The sequence below is a fragment of the Rosa rugosa genome, chromosome 5 (assembly GCF_958449725.1).
Source record: "Rosa rugosa chromosome 5, drRosRugo1.1, whole genome shotgun sequence".
In the NCBI taxonomy this organism is placed as follows: Eukaryota; Viridiplantae; Streptophyta; class Magnoliopsida; order Rosales; family Rosaceae; genus Rosa; species Rosa rugosa.
In genome coordinates, this window is record NC_084824.1 from 10,508,270 (window position 1) to 10,534,423 (window position 26,154).

Sequence of the window (26,154 nt, forward strand, 5' to 3'; positions counted from 1 at the left end):
TCCCAGTTAGAGTTAGGATGGGTTCCAAACCTCTTTTCAAAAAAAAAAGGTTTTCACAGGCTTTCAGAATAATTTACCTCAATCCTTTGTTGGAGTGTTTTGTAATTGGATGTGCTTTAAGTTAATTCTAACCCTTATTTGAAATTTAAAGATGACAAAAAACACGGATGATAATGTTTCTTAAGCATCTCTTGTGCCCTATGTTCATGAACTTTTATGCTTTCGAGTCGCAGCATATAGCTAGAAGTGTACAAAGCACAAAATTCATGTGGAAATGTAAATTCTAAGATCCACAATTTTGTATCTTTTACTTTACTATAATTTAGGGTTCCATCTGAAATTAAGTGAAACTATTATCATAAAGCAAAATACTGATGCCTAATCGAGAAAAAAGAAGAGACTACTCTACAAAGATGAACTCATCAGATTAGATTCAGGTCAGAATCTGATGTGTCTTACATATGCAAAAAAAATCAATAATCACTTGGACTATATGGAAAACTTGAGCATAAATTATCAAATTGACTCAGCCGTCAAGCCAACTTCTCAACAAACCAAGTTTGTATTACGTGATCAAACTTATTTTGCAACTGTCCATTTGGCCAATCCCAAATAGAAGCCACAGATTTAATTGGCTCTGATATTAACCGATTAAACCAAGTGATAATATAATTAAGAACACAATCAAGGGGTCACGGAGACAATGAATCCATGGACTTTGCTCGTCTTATATGCATATCTAGTTCAACTTATTACAAGCCGGATTTGGCCTGCATTTCATTTGCTCTACATTGACGATAGAACCAATATAAAGGATTATATGTAATTAGTAATACCTTTCATGATAAAGTCACCATAAACAACAATGCAAGTTTCAACACTATGATGATGGAGTCACCAATGTTCAAGAAAACATAAGGTTAGATGTTCCTAGAGAGCAAAGCTTATCATTATATGATTGAGAAAATGTAGCCTAATCTAACTGGAACAAGAAAGCATGGTGATAATTAATGAAAGGGGAACGAATCCTAAACTTAATGGACAAAAACACGAACAATATTACCCGAATGTCTTGAAACATAACTCAACTCGCAAGAAAATGAGGAAGAGGTAAGTCTGACTCGTGCATTTTTGAGGGAGACTCTAGAGAGGTTGCAAGTGACAACAACTTCGGTCAAATGCTGCTAGACAACGTGAAACAATCATATGAACAACAATAACAAAAATTATAGTATTTCAATTCAGGTCAAAAATAAAGCTATGAATTCTATTTTCAGTCGTGAAATAGCGGCCGAAGATAACTTGGGAGTCCTCTACCTGCATCGGACAAACAAGGATTTATTCAATCACAAATTTGAGCTCAAGTCATTCGATGGACAGAAAATGATTATGTCATTTTCTTTTTTGATGGAACATAACAACTTTATGGAAATCACCACAACAATGAAAACTAGTCCGTCACTTCTCATCGAGAAATGTATAGTAATTTAATACATCATTATCGCATTATCTCTTTGCTGGAAGTGTCGTCAACACGTTGGTGGGTGACAAAGGTTAGGGAAGTAGCAACGCAGGTCGTTCATGGCGATGAATGTCGACCGGAGGTGAATTTAGGAGGATATTAGTGAATTAAATAGCAAATTCATAAAAAGTTTTGGAAATAGTCAAATAGATATGAAGGTGTATATAGAATTTTTCCTCGGTAATAGTCCAGATTGAAAAGTTAACAAAATTACCAATAAGGTAAATTTCATTACCATTGTTTCCCAAAACTCCAAATTCTTTTCCATATCAGCCAATATTATTACCTAATACAAAAACTTCAAGATGACATTTTGGTTCATAGTTTCGTACTTGTTTTTTACTTGGCCCATGTCACAAAATGTAGACAATATTCATATATTTTTGTTTGTTTTTGGATAGATTAGTATTCATATTTTGAGCAAGAGATCTTTACAAAATTGAAAATCTAAATTGTACAAAATTCAGTCGGGTCATGCCCGGTTTGGTTCGGCCGGTTTCGGTAAATCGAGCCCCCCCCCCATCACTTTCGTAGGGCCTGGGCCAATGACCTTATGGGTTACACGCTTCTAAGAGAAGGCAGAAGCAGGCCCAATCTTCGTGGTTAGGTCCAATCTACGTGTCCCAGAACCACACCATAATTTTTTGGGATGGTCTATTTTACATAGGCAAAGCTTCGCAACACTCTCCTACTTCTCTCAAATCTTGTTCATTATCAGACGCATCAGGGTTCGTCTGCTGCGATTTATGCCATGGTACGCAACCCAAATCTCTATTCCCTTTTACATTTGATTGCTGAAATTTACTTTTGACCCTTTTATTTACTGCTTTAGGTTTCAATCTGATTTGGGTTCATTTTCTTGTTTCTGTCAATCCATGTTTGTTTGGTATGATTTATCACACAATCATTGATATGAAATGTTGGGTCTTTATTAGATCTGCTGTGACGTTTTTTATTATTCTGGGTCTGCTTCTGTTTTGGGTGCTCGATTAATTGAGGAGAGTAACTGAAAATGGAAGGAAAATGTAATTGAAATTGGGTTAGTTAGGTCTGAAATATGTGTAGAAGCTCTACCGAGCTATACCCAATTTTTGGGTGAGGCTGGGTTGTAGAAAGATTTTGACTTTAGGTTCCAATTTGATTACGAGCTTTTGTTTCTGTTTTTCGGTTTTCTGGGAAAATAACCTTAGGCTTCTTGGGTGCACTTAAATACCAATGTTCTGGGGGAAGAAAGTTTCTCCCCAGCTAACGAAGAGCGTCAGTTTTAGGCTCAGTGTATGAAAAATCGTGAAACTTTAGGTTAGAAATTGTTTATGAGCTTTTGTTTGGATAAAAGCTGTTAGTGGGCTATCACTCTAGGCTTTTTGGGTTACAGGCTTCCTACACTTGAATCCCAATGCATATGCAAAGAAGATTTCATTGCAGGTAACGAGAGCGTTAATTCAGTTTCTTTTTAGGTTCAGTCTTGTGTGGAAGACTGTGAAACTATCAAGATCACATAGATACAGTGCAGGTAAGATAAAAGGGAGCACTGAAGTAGTTAGGTATAAATCTAGGAATTGCGACAAAAGATATACACCATATTTAAATGTTCTAGTGTGTGTGCTCGTATTAACTTCCATATGAATATATAGTCTGCAAGAGAAGTAAATTTTGTCATCGTTGCTATGATTCATTTTAGTGTTTGATTTTTTCATGCATGTTTTTGGGATGCTCTTTCATGTGAATTGTAGTTTGTTTTAGTGCTAACTGTGAAGGTCAGATGTTATAGACATATTCTTTTTGGATAAATCATCTGATCTGACTTCTTTGGTATCAATGTAATTCATAGGCACCCATCAAGGGTATTCTTAATCTGCAGAGGGCAGTTTTAGCCCGACATCATGTTGAGAAGTGGGGCCTAGGGTATAGGTTATTGAGCACTCAGGCTGCATCAACTGCTACTACTCCTCAACCTCCACCACCTCCCCCACCTCCTGAGAAAACCCATTTTGGTGGCTTGAAAGATGAAGACCGAATTTTTACCAACTTATATGGGCTGCATGACCCATTTCTCAAAGGTGCCATGAAGCGAGGTGACTGGCACAGAACCAAAGATTTAGTTATCAAAGGTTCTGATTGGATTGTTAATGAGATGAAGAAGTCTGGCCTCCGCGGACGTGGTGGTGCTGGTTTCCCATCTGGCCTCAAATGGTCTTTTATGCCAAAGGTATCTGATGGTCGCCCTTCCTATCTTGTTGTCAATGCTGATGAAAGTGAACCTGGAACCTGTAAGGACAGGGAAATAATGCGCCATGATCCACATAAGCTTTTAGAGGGTTGCCTGATTGCTGGCGTAGGGATGAGGGCCAGTGCTGCTTACATCTATATAAGAGGTGAATATGTGAATGAACGATTGAACCTTGAAAAGGCCAGAAAAGAAGCCTATGCAGCTGGGCTACTGGGCAAGAATGCTTGTGGATCTGGTTATGACTTTGATGTTCATATCCATTATGGTGCTGGTGCTTATATTTGTGGTGAAGAAACTGCACTTCTGGAGAGCCTTGAAGGCAAACAGGGAAAGCCAAGATTGAAGCCTCCTTTCCCTGCTAATGCAGGATTATATGGCTGTCCCACTACTGTTACAAATGTGGAGACGGTGGCTGTTTCTCCCACCATTTTAAGGCGTGGACCTGAGTGGTTTTCCAGTTTTGGGAGGAAGAACAATGCAGGGACGAAATTGTTTTGTATCTCAGGACATGTTAACAAGCCTTGCACTGTTGAAGAGGAGATGAGTATACCCTTGAAAGAATTATTAGAGAGGCACTGCGGAGGCGTGAGGGGTGGATGGGATAACTTACTTGCAGTAATTCCAGGTGGTTCATCTGTTCCTTTGCTTACCAAGGACATATGTAATGATGTATTGATGGATTTTGATGCACTGAAGGCTGTCCAATCTGGGTTGGGGACTGCTGCTGTTATTGTGATGGATAAATCAACTGATATTGTGGATGCAATTGCACGACTTTCTTACTTCTACAAGCATGAGAGCTGTGGGCAGTGCACACCGTGCAGAGAGGGGACTGGATGGCTTTGGATGATCATGGAAAGAATGAAAGTTGGGAATGCAAAGTTGGAAGAGATTGACATGCTTCAGGAGGTGACCAAGCAGATTGAGGGGCACACGATCTGTGCTTTGGGTGATGCTGCTGCTTGGCCTGTGCAAGGTCTGATAAGGCATTTCAGGCCAGAGATGGAGAGGAGGATCAGGGAGCGTGCTGAGAGGGAGCTGCTGGAGGCAGCTGCCTAGGTGTCTTTCTCAGGTTGAGTCTTGCCTCAGTTCTAGTATGCATTCATTTCTTCATTTGACTTCTAAAAATAAGAAACAAAGGAGAAAAACAATACAAGTAACTTCAACTTGGGTACCTTGAATTTGTTTGTTGTTATTTTGTTGTAAGACCAACTATCAGGTGGCCTGATCCGGTTGGATGAATCTAAACATGGGTTTTCTTGGACTCAAGTAAAAAGTACATTTTCTTAGAATGTTGCAAGGCTTACCCAGGTTGATGGTGTGGGCTTATCTTATGTGTTGATATTTAGCAATAAGATTAGTGACTAAAGTGACTTAAGATGGTCATTATTTTCGGTTGTTGCATAAGCATAAGCGTAGGCATATTCTTCTTCTTTTTTTTTTTTTTGGTCTTGTGCTTCCACAGTCAAGTGGTAGGAAAACCAAATGTTCTAACTAATGAATTCTCGATGCTATGCTGTTTATGACTTTGACGACCCTGAGATGATGACGCTTTAGACCTTTTACAAGTCATAGTTAATTAGTGAATTGTCGATTTGAGTTTTAAGCTTCTGCACTCTTTTAGTATTTTTCTATGGGCTAAAATATACATCAGCTGGTGTCGTAAAATGATTTTTCTGCTTGTGTAGGTTAAAGCTTGTATTTTGGTGGAAATTATGGAATAAAGTGAAGTATGTGCCCAGATTTTAGAGGATAGGTGACTTGGAGGCAGCTGCTGGTCCAGCTGCTATTGTTTGTGTTTAAGCTGTATCGACTGTTGATCTCACCGTCCCTGAGAAACGATGACTTACTGTTGATGTCTGTCAATCCATATTTGTTTCTAGATCATGTGTTCCCAACACATGAAATTTTGTTAATAAAAATTCCTTGTTTTATTACTGACTACTGTTGGACCTGTGGATACACGGATAAATAACCATAACTCAAAAGTCATGCTCATCACTTTTATGTAGGATAATTTGGGAAAACCCCTTGAATCATAAATTAGTTACGAGTTTAATATAAGTTGACAGATATGCTAGCATGCGTATGATGTATGAAGTCGAGAAATAAGAACAACAAACCTTGAGGAGGGTAGAGTAAACTAAAAAGTCACTAGCTAGGATATCATAAAAGATGGTAACTTCTTGCACTGCGTCAGTTGTGTAACATAAAACCAGTGGACCTATGTCCCATTGCTGTTGGTAGAAAAACCATGGAGATAGCAACAATGGCATGGGCCCTAATAGATCAAATGTTCTGCATGACGTTACTTCTAAATGATTTTGAAGCAAGACTAACAAGCAAAAACACAAACAAGATAAATAATATAACTAAATTAGGATGAAGTAGCTTATCAAGATAATCAAGCATGGGACACGAAAAAGGCGAAGCATTATCCTTCAATCATGAGAGTGAGCTAGTCTCCTCTATGATCCATCTTATCCTACTAATTGACGAGGTTAAAATCAATTCAACCCACCTCCAGGTTAAACTCAACTCAATTCACCCCCCCTCTAGGTTAAAACAGGCCAAGCTTTTCCCAAAGTGTTTTCCTTTTAAACAAAAGAACACGCGAAAGTCACGCGTGTAGGAGCACAAAAACTGAGTATCGATATTTAGAGCATATAAAAAGTTATCACATGAAAAACGAATCATTTATTTCATAAACGAAATGTCATATGATCATTTCACATGTCAAAAGGTGCAGAGAGAGAGAGAACAAAAATTTATTTTTTCTGTGTCTAATAAGTAAGGAGATTATTAACAAAGAAGTCCAAATAACAGGTATAAATAGAACATCTCTGGATGATATTATGAACATTTTAAAACATGCAATCATAGTATTAAAAGCAATGAATTAAGTGAAAGGCACCGAATTAAGAAAATTTTAAAACATGCAATCATGAAGTCCTGAACTTCATTTGAAAAGGCAATATAGAGATTCCAAACACTATTAATGGGCCAAGAATGGGCCCATATAAATTTGGATTAACTCGGCGAAACACGCGGTATCGTCCTCTTCATTTTTTTTTCCTAGTTCCAAGTTCCAACTACCTTCCTCTTCTTTCTTCTTTCCCTCTCTCTCTCTCTCTATTCTCACAAGCAATCTTTCAATTTCCGACGCCCACAGACGTGTACACTCACAGAATCAGCTTCACAATCTCTCCCGCTCTTCTTCTTCTTCTTCTTCTTCCACATTTCCCTCTCCCATTACTCAACCGTAAGTCTCCTCACATTTCTCTCACACTCACCAATTTCTAATCTTCATTTTCCGATTCCCAAACTGGATTATCCGATTCCGATCTAAATCTATTTCTGTTTATATCTCTGTATCAATTCCGGAACACGAAGCAGTCAAAATCTTTCTGCTTATTTTATTAATTCCCTGTTGCTATTCTGCTCACCGATTTTGTCTGTTTCGCCGATTTCTGGTTTCGTTTTGTTATTTTAATTAGAGCAGAGGTCAGATTCTTTGTCACCATTTATTTTTGATGTGTAGTAGTCACCATCATCATCATCATCATCATTTGTTTATATATATGATAGGAGCTGAAATGAGTGGGGCAGGTGATGCCTGAAATTATTAGTAAATTTTTGATGCTGAAACCTCCCCACGTTTCCTTTTTTATATTCAAAACTCAAACTATCAATTTTGACGTATTGTCTAGTTTGCATTGAATCGAGTTCTTAATGTCGAAGATATGTTAAATGGTTTGGATTCTAACTTTTCTATCTGATGCTTTGTAGTAAGGTATGATGAATGTAGAAGCGTTTTGATTGAGCTATTCGTGTTGTGTTGTTCGCATAACAATGGTGCTTGGGATAAGAGCAAAGAGCCGGAAGAGTGCTGCGGTTGAGGTAGATTATGTTATACATGTGCTGGAAATTAAACCATGGCCCTCGTCTCAGGCTTTGAAATCTGTTGAGTCTGTGTTTCTTCAATGGGGAAATGGTGATCAAGCGTCTGGATCATTCTTTCGTAATGTTGGAGGTGAGAAGATTGAATTCGGGGAGTCGTTCAGGCTTCCGGTTGTTTTGTACAAGGAGAAGTCAAGAAAAAGCTCGGCGCGCGACACTTACCAGAAGAACAACTTTGAGTTTCATCTGTCTGCACCTCGAAAGGACAAGGCAGCTAAACTTTTGGGATCGGCTGTGATAAATCTTGCAGATTATGCGACCATAGTTGAAACCACGAATGTCAGAGTTCCACTGAACTTGAAGAAGAGTTCTAAGAGTTCAGCTCAGCCGGTTCTTTATGTTAATGTTCAGCCTTGTGGTAATGATAGCTCCCACTTGGCCAAACAAGTGTCGCTGGACAACCATGGAAGTCATGGGTCTCTGGATGACGAGATTGCCTCTTTTACTGATGATGATGGTGATGATCAGTCTTCACATTCATCACGCACTGTAACCTCTTCTGCTTTTGAGGCACCAGTCAGTTCATCACCAAGTGCTGATAAGGTATGTGGAGACAAGGTTGATTTTTTTTTTCCCTTTTAGATTAGTTTCTTTGCTTTGCTGTCTCGTCTTATAATTTTCAAGCTGTTATGTGAAATCATCCTACTCTCTGATTGGTTGCAAAGAGTGTGATGACTTTAATGTAGGATTTCCCAAATTCAAGGAACCCTTGCATCTAACGCATTAAGTAGAATTTGGGTTATGTATTAGATTTTAATGCAACTGCAAATGCAATTTTTTTAAATGATAAATCAACTAGCTGAACTTAGGGTCTTGAAAAACGAATTCTGAGAACCCAAATCATGTGCTCGTAGTAATAGCATTGTCATTTCATCTGCATATGTATCTTCAAAGAAAACACTACAGTCGTCTACAGATAAAATATGGTTGCAATCACTGTTAGTTTACTCTAATTGTGGAAAGCTATTGTTTATCATTTAGAAAGATCTTAACTGTGTTAATCTGATGGTTTTCTCCTTTTTATTCGAGCACTGTCATCAATGTTGGCTGTTAGATGAGTTTGACAACCATTTCTAATTAATTGCAGAATGCGTCAGAATCAACAATTGATAACACTAGAAGGATTTATGAGGAACCAACCGTACATTCAATAGCAGCACCTGCAAGCACTGTTATGAATCCAGTCGCTAATGCATTGAAACATCAAAGTGGAAGTTCATCTCCACTGTCGCCAATAGGCTCTTCCTCCCCTCGGAAACCTGCTTATGATTATATTTCTTTGCCTCACCCTTCAAGGGAGAGATCAGTGCCAACCTTGAAAAAATCTGTGACTCAGTCTGTTCAATCATCTTCTTCATCCTCTGGCTATCAAGATGACCATCAAGAGTCTGGTAATTATAATATTAAGACCAACAGAATTCAGAATAGTCTTATTAACAGAGGTGCCAGAATGCAAGAAAATGCACAAGAATCTACAATGGGCAAAATTGTGAGCAACCATGCTTCTGAAGGTACAACCTCAAGTACGTCTCTGCAGCAGGCTACAAACTCAATATCAGCAAGCTATGCAGATTTAGAATCCCCTCGAGATGATGATCATCTCGTAAAGGTGAATGAATATTCTTTTGATGGCAAATTAGCTTCTAGGTTTTCACAAGATGCTACCAGAAAGCCAGTCACTTTAAAGAGTGAAACTTTTACAGTCAGCAATAATGTTGGATCACGGGAAAGCAAGGTTAAAAGTACTGAATTAAAGCATGTAAAGTCCGTGAAACCTTCTATCTCAGCTGAGACCAATAGTCGGTTAAGAAAACATGAGTTTATGAAAAAGTCAAAGGAAGCTGAGATTCCTGAAGATGGTCGTGTTGGTGGTATCATTAGTGCAAAGTGTGAAAGAGAAGAAACAACAACTAGCTGTTCTGATAGTAATATTGAGCTGGAGTCGACAATTGAAATGCTTAAGGATGAGTTGAGAGAAGCGGCTGCTGTTGAGGTTGGCCTTTACTCCATTGTCGCCGAGCATGGGAGTAACACGAATAAGATCCATGCTCCTGCTCGCCGACTTTCTAGATTCTATTTTCATGCTTGCAAAATGAGATCTCAAGCTAAGAAGGCAAATGCAGCAAGAGCTGCTATTACTGGATTAATTTTGGTTTCTAAAGCTTGTGGAAATGATGTTCCAAGGTATCGAATTTACCATTATTATTTACTGGCCATGTCCGTATCATTAATCAAATAATGGTCTAATTTGTAAATTGCAGTAACTAGAAGCCCTAGTGATATGGGGCCCCTTTTTGTTTCGTTAAAAACACAAAGGATCATGATGCACCACAAACAATAACTCTGCTTCTATGGGCTAAAGATTTTTTTTTTTTTCCTCTTGTCCTTAATAGCCATATCATTTGATACGTCGATTTCTAAACATCCTTAATGATGGAAAGATACTTCTCTTTTAGTTTGGAATTTTATTGACTGTTCTTTTCCTCCTATGAACAGGTTGACTTTCTGGTTGTCGAACTCAATTGTGTTGAGAGCTATTGTCAGCCAGGGCTTAGGGAAAGCTCAAGTTTCAAATGAACCATGCACTACAATTAAAGGTGGCAAACAGTATGCAGCGGATAGGCATTTATCAGCAAAGGATAGGATTCGTACTCGCAATGATGAGAAAGATAACATTCTTGAAAGTTTTGATAATTGGGAGGATCCACATATATTTATGGTTGCTTTGGAAAAGTTTGAAGCTTGGATATTCTCCCGGATAGTTGAGTCTGTATGGTGGCAGGTAAGTCCATATTCCTTCCAGTTTTATTCTTTAACGTCATCATCATGTCTTTGCATTCTTTCACTACTGAGCTCTATGCTGAGGAATTTAGCCTAATCTGAGGTCTGTGCTAATTATGTCTGATCTTGTACCTTGTTTTCTCCTCTCCAGAATATAACTCCACATATGCAGTCTGCAGCTGCGAAAGGCTCAAGCACAAGGAAAGCTAATGGAAGAAAGAAAGGTTTGGGTGATCATGAGCAGGGTAATTTTTCTATTGAGCTGTGGACGAAGGCTTTCAAAGATGCCTGTGAAAGGCTTTGTCCTGTTCGAGCTGGTGGCCATGAGTGTGGCTGCTTGCCTCTTCTAGCTCGTTTGGTATGTTTTTGCATCAAAATTTCTTCCTCAATACATTGTTGAGCTTTTCACTTAACAACCTCAGATATGTTACCATTATAATATTGATAAAGTGGAGCTCTCTCTGCAAAAATGTTATACGTAGCCAGAGCTACACCATTGTTTTATTTCTGTGTCCAACATAATCATACTGCTTGTTTGCAACTGCCATCAAAATTTTATGCACTAATAAGTGATAACAATCTATGTTGTTTTTTCAGGTCATGGAGCAGTTGGTGAGTAGGTTGGATGTGGCTATGTTCAATGCTATTCTTCGTGAAAATGCTGAAGAGATGCCCACAGATCCCGTGTCCGACCCTATAAGTGATTCCAAGGTTCTCCCTATTCCAGCTGGAAAATCAAGTTTTGGGGCAGGTGCACAGCTAAAAAATGCGGTAAGTGTAGGTTACCTTATTATGTAAGTTTATCTTGATATTATTGTCCTAAATTACTTGCTGAACTTATTCCAATAATTATCATGAAAGTAAGTGTCAAGGTTGTATATCCACAAAGAAATAGTAGCGTTGTATTCCATTGATAGAGAGACTGTACTTGTCTTCGCATCCCCAGATTGGAAGCTGGTCCAGATGGCTGACTGATCTATTTGGTATGGATGATACTGATGTTCCAGACGATGAGGATGAACTCAGTGATCACAAGGGGCAGGAGAGTGAAACATCCTTTAAAGCTTTCCGTCTTCTCAATGCTTTGAGTGATCTCATGATGCTTCCATCTGAAATGCTTGCAGATAAATCCACCAGAGAAGAGGTAAATACTTTCACTTGGATACTTCAGTTATACCCTCCTTATTGTCCTCTGGAAAAGAAAAGAGACACTGTGAATGAAAAGACGGTCAATATTTTAACTAGTCTTCTATCTTTATCTGGTAATGTCTTTCTGTGTTGATCACCATCTCATTGATTGTATGAAGGTATGCCCTACATTCGGTGCATCAATGATCAAGAGGGTCCTTTACAATTTTGTTACAGATGAGTTTTGCCCAGACCCGATTCCCGAAGCAGTTTTTGAGGCTCTTGACAATGAGGTAAGAAGAGACGCTGTCTTTTTTCTGTGCAAATAATTATGTGGCTTAAATACTTCCTGTACTGCATTCCTTTCTGAAAGCTGGAGTGTGGTATCATTGGTCGTTATATGACTATGTGGCTACTCCCTGGAGAAAAGGAACTCAGGCCCAGGGTGTAAACATTTAGTTTCATGGCTTTCGATGTACATTAATCCCGACTGTTTCTTACTTCAGGAGAATCTGGAAGCTGAAACAGAATCTGTTACAAGTTTCCCATTTATTGCAAATCCCACATTTTATTCACCACCTCCAGCTGCTGCTTCTCTATCAGGCATTACAGGAGAGGTGGGGAGCCCAGCTCACCTAAGGAGTGGGTCATCAGTGCTTAAGAAATCATATACTAGTGATGATGAGCTTGATGAGTTGGATTCACCGATGACTTCAATCGTAGAAAATTCCCAGGTTTCCCCCAAGTCGTTGACAGCCAACCCAATGCTGAAGTGGAAGGGTGGTCGGAAAGTTGTCCGATATCAACTCCTCCGTCAGGTTTGGAAGGACAGTGACTGATATCTTCTCTTTCATGTGTGTATTTGATGTACATATATGATGAGTATTAGGGAGTGTATTCCAGTTTTTCATAGCAATGTGATTATCAGGTTTATAAACAGGGTGCATTGAGGCATATTATTTTGTGAATAGAGAAAGTAGCTGTCGTAACCTAAGCTTTGATGCCCCAGTCTTAGTATTTGTACAATGAAGGTCATAGCTTTGTCGATTCCACAAATGATTTAAGCCATACATTATGATAAGGGAGAATTTTAGAAACAGTACATGAACTTTCCGCCAGTGATGATTAAGATTTCTGAATTTGGATAAATAACATATCATCACCTGAACTAACTAGTACCTGTTTGCACCTGTTTTTGCAAATCAACCTACTAAGCTCTCGTTGTTGGATGAGAGAGAATTTTGGCTGAGATCAAGTAAGGGCCAAGAATGAAGTCACTCGATCATTCGGCCGAGAATGAAATTAATTGGCCATTGCGTTGAGATGAGAAAATTAGTCAAATAAGCATTAGGTCGACCGAGAATATAGAGTTTAGGTCATACGACCGAAATGAAGGTATTGACCGAAATAAGAGTTTCTCGGTCACTCGATCGAGATTAGAGTTTTGAGTCTGAGATAAAGACATCGTTCAATCACTCGGCCGAGGTTTGAGATTTTGGGTCGAACAACCTAAAAGATGATGAAAGTGGATCACACGGTTACATGATTGGGAAATCCAAGTTTAAATGAGTGACTGCGCAGATGGGCCGAGAAGGAGCTTAGATATGCTCGACCAAGCCCTACTGACAAACATCGGCTGAGGAGTCCGTTCAAGGAAGAAGTCCTCACAAGGAAAGAGTTCAAATCAATTAAGGATTTCAATTGTGAAGATTCTAGATATCAGCTGAATCATAACATTTATGGACGAATCAATCTTAAAAGGAAGATGAATCCTACTTGAATTCCACGTCTTAGAGAGCAAGTTAGCCTAGGTTTTGATCTGTATATATAGGAGCTTTAAACTCATTGTAAAAGGTCATGCACCACACAAACAAATCAATATACAACTTTTACTCACAAACTTTTCTCTTGTAAATAAAAATAAAAAACAAAGAACACAACCAATGCAATCCAAATGCAAAGCAAGATAATAACTCGTTACCTCTTCAATGGTCAAGTATCTTCTAGTATAACTGTATAACTTGACTCAAATGAATGATTATTACTCTGTCTAGCTAGTTTGTTCTCATTTCTAATCTCCCAATCAACTTAAAGATACAATACATATCACTAGATGCTTATGGTTAATTATTCTCATCAATTTTGTTTTCAGTTTTCACCTATTAACATATATCATAAAAATATTGATCAATGTCTTGATCTATAATAAATCAATCGAAATTCAATTGTTCAAGCTTTCCTTGAACCATGATATAAATTCAAATCGATGAGAATAATTAATTAATAAGACAAAATCTAGTATTTTATAGCAACACTATTCAAGGTTTTAGGGGTAGACCACAATATTCGGGTCTTAGGGTTTCATAAATCATTTTTTATTGCTACTAGGGTTCCAAGTATCACAATTGAACAAAAAAAAAAAAAATCACATTCAACAACTACAATGAACATGTTGGGTATCAAAAACTATTGATATCATGAAAGATTAGAGAAAAGATCAGAAGAAACAAGAAAGAGAGATGATAGATAACCAACCTTAGCGCACAGAGAGAGAACTTTGATAGATTTAAAAATAAAAATAAAATAAAAAAATCTTTGATAGACTTTTTCAAATCTTTGGTCTGGTGGCTAGAAAATTATTGGAATTTGGTATGTATAGTTAACACTACAAAGTCTATGATTATCCTTGATTTTCTAATTCCATAAGTATGAATGAAATTTTGAATACCTCTGAACTTTTATTCATTTTTAAAAGTCCTAATTGAATGCCCCTAGATTTTGGTGGAATTCATAAAGTCTTTAAAAATCCTAATCGAATACCCCAAGACTTTTATGAACTGCTAAAAGTCTATATTGAATACACCCAGACTTTTAAATTCCGTAGATTTCATAAAAAGTTCCACTAATTCCATATACAATACACTCCCGTTAGTTTCAATTCAATACTTTACATTCAAGCACTTTACTTTCTTGTTCATTTACTTTATATGCACTTTACTTTTTGCACTTAGGAGTAGGTCGTAACGTAGAATTATCGTTCATTGATCTCTTTCGGCCAGTCCGGATTGGATCGATGCGATTCGCTATTCACACACATATCATCTCTCAACGCTTGGACAACCGAGTTCACTTCACCTTTGTCTTCACCGTGATTTGCGAATACCTTCACCCCGATAGACATCTCGCTTGTTACCCGAACCTTTGAGTTTACCCAAGAAGTGAACGTGATAGAAGATCTCGGTCAGGATTGACGCCTAACCGAAGTCCTTGCAACATAGGCATTAGAACCTAACGACCAAGAGGGTTCCTTCCTCGGCCTACAATCATTTGATAGGAAGTCAGATACAAGCGCAAATCAGATCTGAACCTCGCTCGGCTATTCTGTCGCGAGTCGGCACGCCAGCGCAATTTCAGAAGGACGATTCAACCACAGGTCCCTCAGCCCTCATTTCGGCCGAGACGATTTTGAGGCAAACAGTACCTGAACTAGCAATTCTGACCCAATTATGGTGCCTATCGTTAACGACTCCGTTAGTAAGCATGCCACTTGGCATATTTTTAAGAGTAGCCTTGTCTCTTCTCTTCTCTCTACACACAGTCAGTTCTCTCTCTTCCATTTTTCCAAAATCAGAGAGATGGTGATGGAAGCCACAGGAGCTAAGAGCTTCTTCACCTCCAACTCATAAACCCATCTAATCTCCCTCATCTACACCTCAAAATCAATATTTTCTACGACCAAAAAACCCAATCCCCTCCAATTGCATTTAACACCGACCCAATTGCAAGGACTATCATCCTATTCGTTCCACGAACTGAGCTTGGCCTCTGGGTCTAGCAGCCCGACCTTGAACACAATCAGCCCCAAATCGGAAGGGCGGGCGCTAAAGAAAGGTGGGTGTTATCAAAGAGCTAGTGAGTGAGAGAGTAAGAGAGAGTGAGAATAATAATGTTGTAGGTGAGGACTGACTGATTGCTTCGGTCTCTTACTGCTGGTGTTGCCCACATGCATGTTGGCCCACTCTCCATCCTCTCAAAATTGTTGTTCTTGTAGAGGACGAGGATGAGAAGAAGTATCTGGAAGACCTAGAAGGAGCCCCGACACGCCTCCTCCTCTTCCAAATCGACCTCCTCGACTACGATTCCATCTATGCCGTAATCGACAGCTACTTTGGCCTCTTCCACCTCGCATCCCCTTGCATTGCCTCTCTAGCGCAACCGACGGTGACGTTGCTGCTGAGGTCGATGTTTTTGCCTCGTTCAATCGAGCCGGGTCATGGTTGAATTGCTCTGTGAGAGAGAGACTATGAAAATACCAAACTACCTTTTGAAAAATAGATAATGACATAAGGTTAACGGTGTCATTGATGACATATATCATAATTGAGTCAGGTTTGTTAGTCCAAATACCGATATGTTATTTATCTAAGTTTAGAAAGTTTAACTATAGTGGCAAAAAAATTATGTACTGTTTCTAAAATTTTCCCTTATGAAAATAACTCAACGATCAATGGCATGAGGACGATGATCCATGAGGTCCAAATCCAAGGGCCTGCACAATTAAGACATCCATGGAACTCTTGAGAGAATGGCTCTAGTGCTCCAAGTTCATTCATGCATCAAATTTTAGTGTGCTGTGTTTAAATCAAATAATAATAATGGATGAATAGGTAAGTTGTTAAACAAAATATATATTTAGATTGTGAAATGCAATTAATGATTGTTCAATCAAAAATAAAAATAAAAACAGGGTATGGTTTTTACGTATATTACATAGTTGACAAATTCTTATTTGGTTGGGGCAAAATGATATGTAATTAATAATTGTTCAACTAAATAAAAAAATAAAAATGAGTTCATGACATGAAGAATTTAAACAAAAATAAGGATTGACATGATTCGACGTGCGATAAAGTTACCTTCTGAATTTAAAGTGTCATTTGAAAAAAACTTCAAGTCATGAGCTTAGTATTCGTATAAGAGCTAGCGTGACTTTTAAAATATATATGAACTTGCGGAACACTAAAATGTTGAACGAATTCATTTTTTCCATAAATTTTCTTGCTTTCCGACTTTTTAAAAATCACAAAAAAGAAAAATTTGTTAGAAATTTTGGTATCTTGTCAATTGGAACACATTCTAAAAGATCATGTTGTACCAATAGTGAGCTATTTTTTTTGGTCAAATACCAATGGTGAGATTAAGAAATATGATGATTGGAATAGAAATAGGGTTTTACATGGTTTGACGCATAGGGAGTTGACATGCATGGGAGCACCCGTGGAATGCAATAGTAACGCCGAGACATGTTAAAGTTTGTTAATAATATATTTTCTAAAGATTCTCTTGCACCATAAGCTCACTATTTTTAGAGCATGATTTATATAATGTTTTCCAATTAACGGAACACCAAAACTTAGAACAATTTTTTATTATTTTCTGACTTTTTTCAGAAAGAATTTGCATTGTGATTTTTCACTTTTGTCAGTTAAATAAGTGTTTAAAAACCATTATTTGAATATAGAAAATTTTTGGTAAGAAAATAAGGACATGCAATTTTGACCAAAAATCGTATGCTATAGTCCACAATTTTGAATAGAAATCATGGTCTTTGAGAAACCTTTTTTTTTTTTTTTTTTGGTGTGAAAGTGATGGGGTCCAACTTTCGCAGGGCGTGAATTGTGTAGTTTTTATTTATTTTATTTTTAATAGAAAGACGACAATCTGTATTAAATGAAAGGATTAAATTTTGTTTAGTCCTTGTACTATGCCTCCAAAATCGTTTCAGTCCCTCACATTTCAATTTAATCCGTAAAGTCCCTGACCTCTTAATTTCACTCCAATAGGTCCGCTCCGTTAGGGTTCCATCCAAATCTGCCGTTAAGATGCTGACGAGGCCATCAATTCCACGCCACCTCAGCTATTTGCATGCCACGTCATTGGAAAATTGTCCAATTTACCCTCTTCCATTTCTCCCCATTCTTCTTCTTCTTCTTCTTCTTCACATCCAAAATCCAAAGCATAAGAAAATCACCACCACTACCACCATAACCACCACCGAGCTCTCTCTCCGAGCCCAACCACCACCATGAACCTTAATTCTTTACTCCTTTCCTCCTCTGCTCACCATCAATCAGCTCCAAAATTCCATTTCGACTAAAAAACTCTAAAACTCTCCACCATCACCACCAAGCCCACAATCCATCCTCTGCTCACCATCGATCAGCTCCAAAATTCCATTCCGACTAAAAAAACTCTAAAACTCTCCACCACCACCACCAAGCCCACAATCCAAACTCTACAACAGAATGTGGAACTCTCAGTACGAATTGCTCCTCCATCAATACAAAATCAAAATACCCCACCTTTTAAACCACAAATCGCAAATGCACCAAACCAAACCGTCATCTCGCCGGAACACCAAAAGAAAACACTAAAGCCGAAGCAAATGTAAAATTGATCGAGAAATTGACCTCCTAATTAATGTAAAATTGATTCGAAAAATGAAAACTTAAACTAGCTAGCTCTTACAATTAAGATAAAACAAAGCTAATAATTATAAGCATCACCATCTTCCTGGCCGGAGGAGAAAGTGCGGCTGGACGAGATGGGGAGTTTTGAGAGCTTCCTGGACATACCCAACCCTAGGACTGCCGTACGAATTGGCGTCTCTAGTCGAATAGAGAGTTAGGGTTTGGGAATTGAGATTGAGGATGAGGAGCTGGGGCTAGGATCTTGTGTTTGGCGTTGTCGGTTTTGAGGTTGAGATCGACCAGACGGTTTTGAGGATCTCATTTTCAGCAGCGACCTGGCTCCTTCGCTAACTCCTCCTCTCACGACAATACGTTGTCGTTCTGGAGGTCGCTAGACAGCTGGACCTGGTTCCGAGAAAAGAGAGAGCCCCCCACCGTCTGATGCCGTCGCTGACAGTCCGAAATCCTTCGGTTCAGATAGAAGACAGGTGGATGCAGAGATCCTCGCCGCCATTCTTCGGGATGATGAAGCTGAACCCCTTCTGGTCATTGAACCACTTCATCGTTCCGGTGAACCTCTCAGTCAACCCTACGACTGAGATTAACTGATCTGTGGCTGATGTCGGCGTGCCGGAGGACATGCAAGTGATGGTCGTCGATTTGGGCGGGGAAAGAGAGCGATCAGGTGGCAATGGTGGAGGGGAAGAACGACCGAGATTTGGGTTTTGGGAGATTCGGTGTGAGGAAGAAGATATTTTGTTCTTTTGGTTCGAAGTTCGAACAGAGAGAACTCGTGAGGGAAAAGAGGGTGCAGCAAGAAGAAAATGGAGAAGAAAAAAAAAATTAAAGGGGAAAGTCAGGGCTATTCTTGACATTTTGTCATTCACTGTGCTTACATGGCGCTGAGTTGGCATCTAAATTTGTGCCACGTCAGCAAGTTAACGGAGCCATTGGACGGAGCGGACCTATTGGAGTGAAATTAAGAGGCTAGGGACTTTACGGATTAAATTGAAATGTCAGGGACTGAAACGATTTTGAAGGCATAGTACAGGGACTAAACAAAATTAAGGAGTATATAAGAGTGATGCAATAACATCGAAAAAAAGCAATAAAACATAACAAGATGCATAAGCTCATCTAAAATGAAAGTTAACCAGGATGTGACTAGATGCCGAAAGGCTTCGCTGCTACATATGTCACTCGAGCAGTGTAAATATAATAGTAACCGTAACCGATGATATGATATCATGATTACCTAGGAGAAGTGATTAGTTTATACTTTTAAACCCTTTTTTTCCCCCTTGAAAATAATTAAACAATTTAATTAATTTATAATTTTATACTGAATATTATAAATTACTAATTATATATAGCCTAATCATCTACTTAAAAACTTAGAGCCTTAGGATAAGATGATGTTATGTAATATGGAGCGTAGAATTTTCGCTCAACTCTAATTGAATTTGAGAAGCATCAGAGTCAACATCGGTAAAGGATGAATTGGCTTATTAAAAAAAAAAAAAAAAAAGAGGGATGAATTGGAATCGATCTAATCTTTGAACGATTTTATTCATAACAGATGATCAAATCTATAAGCAAAGCAATACAGTTCAAGATTCTCACTATGACTACAGCCCTAATACTGCATCTCTGTTCTTTGTTTCAACCTGCCAATCAATAACCACATAAGAATAGTCAGTGCAAGAGCAACTTGTTTGTGTTTGATGTAAAACCAAAGCAGGATGTTTTCAAAAGTAAGACCAGAAGGTGAAAACACAAAAGAGTAAGGACCAAGAAATACACATAATAACAGTTTTCAATGAAATACACACATAATAACTAATAAGAAGTTAAGAACCAAGAAATCTTACTGCTTGGACGCTGCACCAGTAGTTGGACTTGGACCACGCAATGCATCGTAGTGTCCATAGCCATGATAAAGTACACGGATAGGGTTATCCTTACCATACTCTTTACCATATTCAGCTATGATTCTGAGACTCCTAGAATTCTTGTCCCGCATATAAACTGTAATCGGTATCCTAGAAGTAGAAAATTGCATCACCATTTTAAAATAATATGAGCCTTTGTATATCAGAAACTTTCTTAGCTTGTACAAATTGTTATCTGAGCAACTTCACAAGATTTTGTAAAATGTTTTAGGACTTGCAATAGACAGGGCAACTTAATTTGTTTTTAATTTTTGCTATTTGACAATTTTCGACATGGATATTTTGAGATAGTTAGCTGGTGACTCTGAAACCACAGCAATCCAGCTGAGATAGATACTCAGTTGGTGACTCGGTTGCCATAATTGAATTCCCCAAGAAGCAAAAGAAGTTGTTAAGAGTGAACTTACTGCAGGACATGCGAGGACATAAGCAACTCAGGCTCGCCTCCCCAAATGTGGGGTTGCCGCATCTGTACAACGTATCTCTCAAAATCATCTTCAAGAAACCTACAAGTGAAACGAAATACCAAAAAAAAAAAAAAAAGGAAAAAAAAGAAGAAGATGGAAATTAGTATCGAAGCTGGCTTATTTCTGATTATCAGTTGAGGAAGAAGCTCATCATTCGCTTGGAGAATGATATATTTAGGAGAAGTACAAGAAGCACAATCAATCACATCTCTATTGTAGTACTATATATTAAGGCGTAGGTCCGTAGATTAAGCAGTCGCTTAGTTGCCTTTTCTACCAAGTAACTGGCAAAATCATAAGTTCATAACTAATCCAGAGATCTCAAGAATCTTTACCATTCAGTGTCAGCCCTCCTCTTAATGAATTCATCTGCTACCTGTCCAAATCATACAACAGCTTCAATTCTGTTGGGAGTGCTTTGACAAATGAAAGGAAACAACTGATACAATTCCGAGCACGGAAAATAATTAAGAAGCTCTATGTCTGGAAACACAAGCATACAGGATAAGTTGTAACAAAGAATGGGGACAAATTTCAATCCAAAAGCTAGCAATTTTCTCTCTTTTCAAATTTTTGCAAGTAGCTCAACCATCATTTGTTCACGGGAATCAATCATTGAACCAAGCTATGCTTGGTACGTAGCGGGTATAAGTCAAATTCTTGTTGATGTGCTTGATGCAATCCGTAGATGACTAGCTCGATATCAATTTATAAGAAGTTAGAAGTTCAAACATGGGGATATAAAATTGAGTTCATCTTGTACCTTCTCTCTAAGCTCATCTGCAAGTTCTTTCTGATGGCTGTCACTTGGAGATGGCTTCCCTGCTCTTAGACAAGCTCCATGAACCACAGATCGAAACAAACACCTTCCATCTCCGCGTATGCCTGTACAAAATAACCATAAAGTCATTCAATTGATCATTATATGCTTGCAGCTCCAACAGAAATATATTCCGTTCAAGAAATAAGCTTAAAGAAATCTTAAGAGGACAAATTCTACCATCAATATATTCATGTTGATTATGAAAATAATTGAGCAAATTACTTGGAAGATATAAATCTAGAATCAAAATAAAATACACACTACTCAAAGATCAGATTTCATAATAAAAAAGTCTTTAACACACCATTTGCTTAGTCATCATATCAGAAACCGAGATTAGGAATTAAAAGAAGAATAGGGAGAGAGATTACTAAACCATAGAAATGAACCAATAAGTTTCAGGTGCAGCCCAAAAATAGCATCCAAAGAAAATTATGCAAAGAAAAAAGAAGACACAATAACAACAACAATATGCCGGGAAGAACTTCTGGAAACAGTATATATCTACTCGTACTCTACATCTGAAGTGTGTTGAATCAAGAGCAGACAGTAAGCGTCTTATTATGAACGCTTTCATGCATCATTCCATTCCAACCGATTCAAGAACGGGTGCCTCATACCGGTGTTTCGATTCATAAAACTTCTTAATTTGTGAGTTACACGTTGAGAATCAAAACAACCATTGTCGAAGAGGCTTATAAAAAAATTGAGTTAATAAGGCATTATGAACGGTATGTCTTACAACATCAAAATCAAACCTTGGTGATTATCCATAATAACCAATGCACAAGACTCCTTAAGGGAAACAACAAATCGATGGAAAACTTGATAGAAGCAATAAAAACGACAAAATGGCAAGGAATAAAGCGGGAAAAAGATGAGCCAAAAGCCAGATTAGGTAGAGTGCTTCTGTGCAAGAAATGAATCTCTCATACATAACATCACCAAATATATGAAGAAAAGTGAACATTACACAACATGATTTTTGTTACCAAACATAGTTTCCGGATTTGGCATTGCTTGAATTCAAAATAAGAAGTTGTCACAAAAAAATGCTAATTTATGAGAACGAATAATTGATGCCATGCCTTCTTTGCTTCTTGGTAATTTTGATTTTGATATGCAACTGATTGCGAACCGTCGAATAAGCCCACAAGTGATGTGAGAACAATTCCTCCAAAGTGCACGGCTTTTGGTCTTCAAGTGCGATGCCAAATTAGCCAGCATCAAAATTATAGAATCGAATTCGATGCTCTAATTTGCTTTCTTAGGTTTCAAGTTTCACCCACCAACGGCTAGGATCTGTTTTCGTTTGGACGAGCAACACGTGTCAGTCACTAAGAGAGCTCTCCCGCTCAAATCAATACGACCCACCCATTTTCAACTGACACCGCCCGAAGCCCCGAAATAGGAAAATAAGGGTAGGCTTCCACCAATTTTTTCTTCCTATTATCAGGTGCTTCAAATTTAGACACTGCTAGGAATTCCTCTCTCAAATAAATATAAGAGAAAATCATTATACCGCTTTCATGATTAAAATTTATGGATTCCCGGGCTTCGCTTGCGTCCCTGGTACAAAATTTTCATCCCATCTTCAACTCTGCTTAAGCATTTTGTCAATATATCATGTCATGGTTGTGCAATATGGACACAGAGTTTTATCACTTTATGTGAATATGTGAATTTGGCAAGATATATAACATTGTGCACTACGTAGTACATGTGTGTGTTCTATATGAATACTGACAATTATTTTTTACTTTATTTATATCACATGATTTCAAATTTTATAATTTCTCAGGAATCAACAACCCAAATCAAAATGAGGAGTAGGAAACGCCCATTGCACACTTGTGCGGTTTCCGTTTTAGTGATAGCTGACAAAGCCTGCACCAAAGTCCAAGGTATACATGGCCCTTTAGGCGTAATGGCAAAGGTGGCAGCAAAATTTGCAACATTTGCCAGCCCCATTATTATCTTCATGCAATATCAGTGGATCATAATGGCAGTCCTATCATTTATTGATGGTCGAATACTAGCTGTTGAAAACATGATAGAGAGATTTTACCCTCCATCAAGCATCGTGTTTAACAAGATTGATGACTTTGTCCAAGTCGCAGAAACCCTCCCCGAAAAATTAGATGAAGCAATGAATAAACTCCCCTCTTCTATCCATTCTATTCACCAAGGTTCGGTTTTAGATTGGGGATTGGTTCGTGCCATCACGATGCTAAATTTTGTTAGTGGTACACTAACTTGCTGGAGAATGTCAAAGGGTGCGAGGGAGAAGGAGATTGTAGTTGATACCAGCTGCAATGATAATAATAATCATCATCACAATACTAATGAAGAAGCTGCAGCTAAAGCTAATGGAGCTGCAGAGCAGCTTATAGATTCCTCAAAGCATGATGCTAATAATAAAATGAAGAGTAATCCTAGTACTCCACCTCTTGGTGCTGTTATGAAGGGTAGTTACAAGGAAGCCCTAACCAAGGGTAAAAAAGAAGGGACTGAAAGTAAAAAAGAAGGAAACAAGTATAAAACGAACGGCATACACAGTAAAACAGAAGAGAAGTACTACAACAAGGAAGAAGTGAAGTCTGCTGCTGCTGATGTTAAGAATGGAGGCAATGGTCAGGGTGATATCCTAGACTTGTTTGACACGGCATGGCTAATGAACCGGAGGAGAAGTTTCGAAGGAAAAGCGCCACGGTCGCTATCATTTCACGGGGGTTATTAACTAACAAAACTAGGAAAGAATAACAGTTTTCTATGAAGCTTTTCAAGAATAGCAACTTCAGTCATGTAAGTAGACGCAATGCATCTCAAGTTCTTGAAAAGTTGTATAGATTATGCTTGAAAAGAAAAGATATTTTGCTGGTTTTGTTAGGAAGTTTCCATACACAAATGTACACATCATCATATGTTTTAGAATATGTAAATTATGTAGGTGAAAAATGGCACTATGGTTTAGCTGTCCAAATGTATAAATTTTTAAACCTTTGGAAGTGAGTGGGATACCATGTTATGGTATAGAGATTTGCATCATTTTGGTTGGATAACTGTATGATAACTATACATTGAGAAATTCAATGGTTGGAATTGTTCATTATTTCCTCGCATACAAGATCAAACTAAATTCCAGAAGTCGGAGAAGAATATAGTATGTGATTGATTCTCAATAAGCGCTGAGCCGAGTATATCTATCATTTTGCTTGTGAACCTCTTATGCATGTACAAATCAGTCAGGTTAATTTGTGTGTTTCCATGTCAGGTCTACTTATATATATGTAGACCATATTTGAAATCTGAATCAAACTAAGCTACTATCTATAGAAGAGAAGCATCATTTGCAGGGTTCAATTCAAGGATGTGAGAAAAGTAGCTAGGGCTGAAAATCTGGGGAATCATAATAAAATGTGGGTTGATTCTTAAATCAGAATTTTATTTAAGAAATAATAAATTTTCTTTCAGACTCAACATGGATACGTGTGGTCACCGGTCAGGTTAGGGTTTCAGTTCTCTTGCTCTTACCCAAGACTGGTCCTCGGGTCTCACGTACTTTTCCTTCCTCTATCTTTCTGTTTCTTTCTGCTAATGTTTATTTGGAGGACTACTTGTGGTGGAGAAGTGAATGGAGGACAGATGAGAGAAGAAAGAAAGATCGAGAACCAGAGGGAGGTGGAGAAGTGAATTGGTCCATTCAAAATGGACGGTTCAGATCAGCACATGAGAGCGGCATATGAGGATCTCTCTCTCTCTCTCTCTCATTAAAGTATTAAACGGAGCTTTTTGCCTTTTTCCATCTACTCTGATTCGCCCTGCTTCGCCCTCAATCCAAATTGCTTTGTGCCACCGACAAGAAATTCGGTGCCAAATGAAAAGCTCACTTCGGAGGCTTGGAGCAACGATCGAAGGTCTTTCGTCCTCCATCATAATCGATGCTATTTTTCTTTCAATTTTTTGACAGATCTCTCTCTCTCTCTCTCTCTAATGGAATGAACTTTTTTATGCTTCAATTTCATCATCCTCTGTTTTTCGAGATGGGTAGGCTATGAATATACAACCCCTTTTGACTATTGAATTACAATTAAAAACGTCAAAGAAGAACAACAAAGGAAAATAATGGCAAGAGTGAGACAAAATCAAGAAGGGAACAATTGAAAATAAGCTCTGCTATGACCATGATTTTAAAGGAAGATGATGGAGGGTTGAAAAGACCAGCTGGGTTTGAAGAAGGCCATGAGTTTAGAGGCCGCTGATCAAGGGTTGAAAAAGCCTGGGTTTGGGTTTGAAGAAGATAAAGGAGCAGTACTTGGTCGTGAAAGGAGAACGATTATTGAAAAAATAAAGTAAAAGTATAGTGGAAAAAAATTGAAATGAGCCGTTAGATGCCTCCTATACACGTATAAAGCTTAGGTAGGTTAGGCAGATAGGAGGTTAGAAGAGGATCCGGATCCATGTAGTAATCCACACGTGTCACTTTGTTGTTGAAAGCTTAGGTAGATTAATTAGGCAGATAAGGAGGTTAGGAGAGGATCCACAGAGGCAAAACCGCAAAACAGTTGGTTCATAACTAAACAATTCAGTTCAGCAGACGTTAACTACGTCAGTGTGCTATCTAATTAAACTCTCGATCGGTTCCGGCCAAATGAGTAGCTAGAATTTAAGAGCTTGCCTTAATTGAGTACCTAAGTCACTACTACAATTATTGGCAATGGTCACATACACATTCGTGACATATTTGGGCCAAAGGACACACATGTGCGTGTCTATTACCCATTGCCACGCTGCAGCCACATTTTTTTGGGTCAGTGCGCC

The 26,154-nt window shown here is 38.3% G+C and overlaps 4 protein-coding genes across 10 annotated transcripts; 3 read left to right on the forward strand and 1 right to left on the reverse strand.

Moving 5' to 3' along the window:
- Positions 1-2,119: 2,119 nt before the first annotated feature.
- Positions 2,120-5,689, forward strand: LOC133708689 (NADH dehydrogenase [ubiquinone] flavoprotein 1, mitochondrial). Its single transcript, XM_062134182.1, has 3 exons — positions 2,120-2,276; positions 3,354-4,824; positions 5,441-5,689. Exons 1-2 carry the CDS (start codon positions 2,274-2,276, stop codon positions 4,809-4,811), a joined length of 1,461 nt encoding a protein of 486 aa, XP_061990166.1. The 5' UTR covers positions 2,120-2,273; the 3' UTR covers positions 4,812-4,824; positions 5,441-5,689.
- Positions 5,690-6,816: 1,127 nt separating this feature from the next.
- On the forward strand, positions 6,817-12,689 carry LOC133709506 (uncharacterized). 3 transcript variants are annotated; one of them, XM_062135278.1, is made up of 9 exons: positions 6,817-7,014; positions 7,542-8,270; positions 8,800-9,896; positions 10,209-10,494; positions 10,645-10,851; positions 11,091-11,264; positions 11,440-11,637; positions 11,801-11,914; positions 12,128-12,689. In XM_062135278.1, exons 2-9 carry the CDS (start codon positions 7,605-7,607, stop codon positions 12,458-12,460), a joined length of 3,075 nt encoding a protein of 1,024 aa, XP_061991262.1. In that variant the 5' UTR covers positions 6,817-7,014; positions 7,542-7,604; the 3' UTR covers positions 12,461-12,689. The 3 variants fall into 3 exon arrangements, with proteins under 3 accessions (XP_061991262.1, XP_061991264.1, XP_061991263.1); XM_062135280.1 differs by having other exon boundaries at positions 6,818-7,014; positions 7,542-8,255; XM_062135279.1 differs by lacking the exon at positions 6,817-7,014 and adding an exon at positions 7,022-7,256.
- A 6,936-nt stretch (positions 12,690-19,625) lies between these two features.
- LOC133710478 (OVARIAN TUMOR DOMAIN-containing deubiquitinating enzyme 4-like) lies at positions 19,626-22,578 on the reverse strand. Of its 5 annotated transcripts, none has more exons than XM_062136550.1 (6): positions 22,326-22,451; positions 21,274-21,395; positions 20,846-20,886; positions 20,451-20,549; positions 19,963-20,133; positions 19,626-19,758 (listed from the first exon to the last, which is right to left on the reverse strand). In XM_062136550.1, exons 1-6 carry the CDS (start codon positions 22,348-22,350, stop codon positions 19,728-19,730), a joined length of 489 nt encoding a protein of 162 aa, XP_061992534.1. In that variant the 5' UTR covers positions 22,351-22,451; the 3' UTR covers positions 19,626-19,727. The 5 variants fall into 5 exon arrangements, with proteins under 5 accessions (XP_061992534.1, XP_061992535.1, XP_061992533.1 ...); XM_062136551.1 differs by lacking the exon at positions 22,326-22,451 and adding an exon at positions 22,092-22,293; XM_062136549.1 differs by lacking the exon at positions 22,326-22,451 and adding an exon at positions 21,853-22,085.
- A 219-nt stretch (positions 22,579-22,797) lies between these two features.
- Positions 22,798-24,381, forward strand: LOC133708813 (uncharacterized). Its single transcript, XM_062134343.1, has 2 exons — positions 22,798-22,905; positions 23,135-24,381. The coding sequence occupies exons 1-2, from the start codon at positions 22,876-22,878 to the stop codon at positions 24,071-24,073; spliced, it is 969 nt and encodes a 322-aa protein (XP_061990327.1). The 5' UTR covers positions 22,798-22,875; the 3' UTR covers positions 24,074-24,381.
- The last annotated feature ends 1,773 nt before the right edge of the window (positions 24,382-26,154 follow it).

Excerpts from the sequence above, each read along its gene's own strand:
- LOC133709506 (XM_062135278.1), top strand. The coding sequence starts at position 7,605 with ATGGTGCTTGGGATAAGAGCAAAGAGCCGGAAGAGTGCTGCGGTTGAG. Across the intron at positions 8,271-8,799 it reads ATAAGGTATGTGGAGACAAG|AATGCGTCAGAATCAACAAT; the intron begins GTTGATTTTTTT and ends AATTAATTGCAG. Across the intron at positions 11,265-11,439 it reads GTGCACAGCTAAAAAATGCG|ATTGGAAGCTGGTCCAGATG; the intron begins GTAAGTGTAGGT and ends TCGCATCCCCAG.
- LOC133710478 (XM_062136548.1), bottom strand. The coding sequence starts at position 22,560 with ATGCTGGCTAATTTGGCATCGCACTTGAAGACCAAAAGCCGTGCACTT. Across the intron at positions 21,396-22,421 it reads ATTACCAAGAAGCAAAGAAG|GCATACGCGGAGATGGAAGG; the intron begins GCATGGCATCAA and ends TATTTTGTACAG. Across the intron at positions 20,134-20,450 it reads ATGTCCTCGCATGTCCTGCA|GATACCGATTACAGTTTATA; the intron begins GTAAGTTCACTC and ends TTCTACTTCTAG.
- LOC133708813 (XM_062134343.1), top strand. The coding sequence starts at position 22,876 with ATGGATTCCCGGGCTTCGCTTGCGTCCCTG. Across the intron at positions 22,906-23,134 it reads GGGCTTCGCTTGCGTCCCTG|GAATCAACAACCCAAATCAA; the intron begins GTACAAAATTTT and ends ATAATTTCTCAG.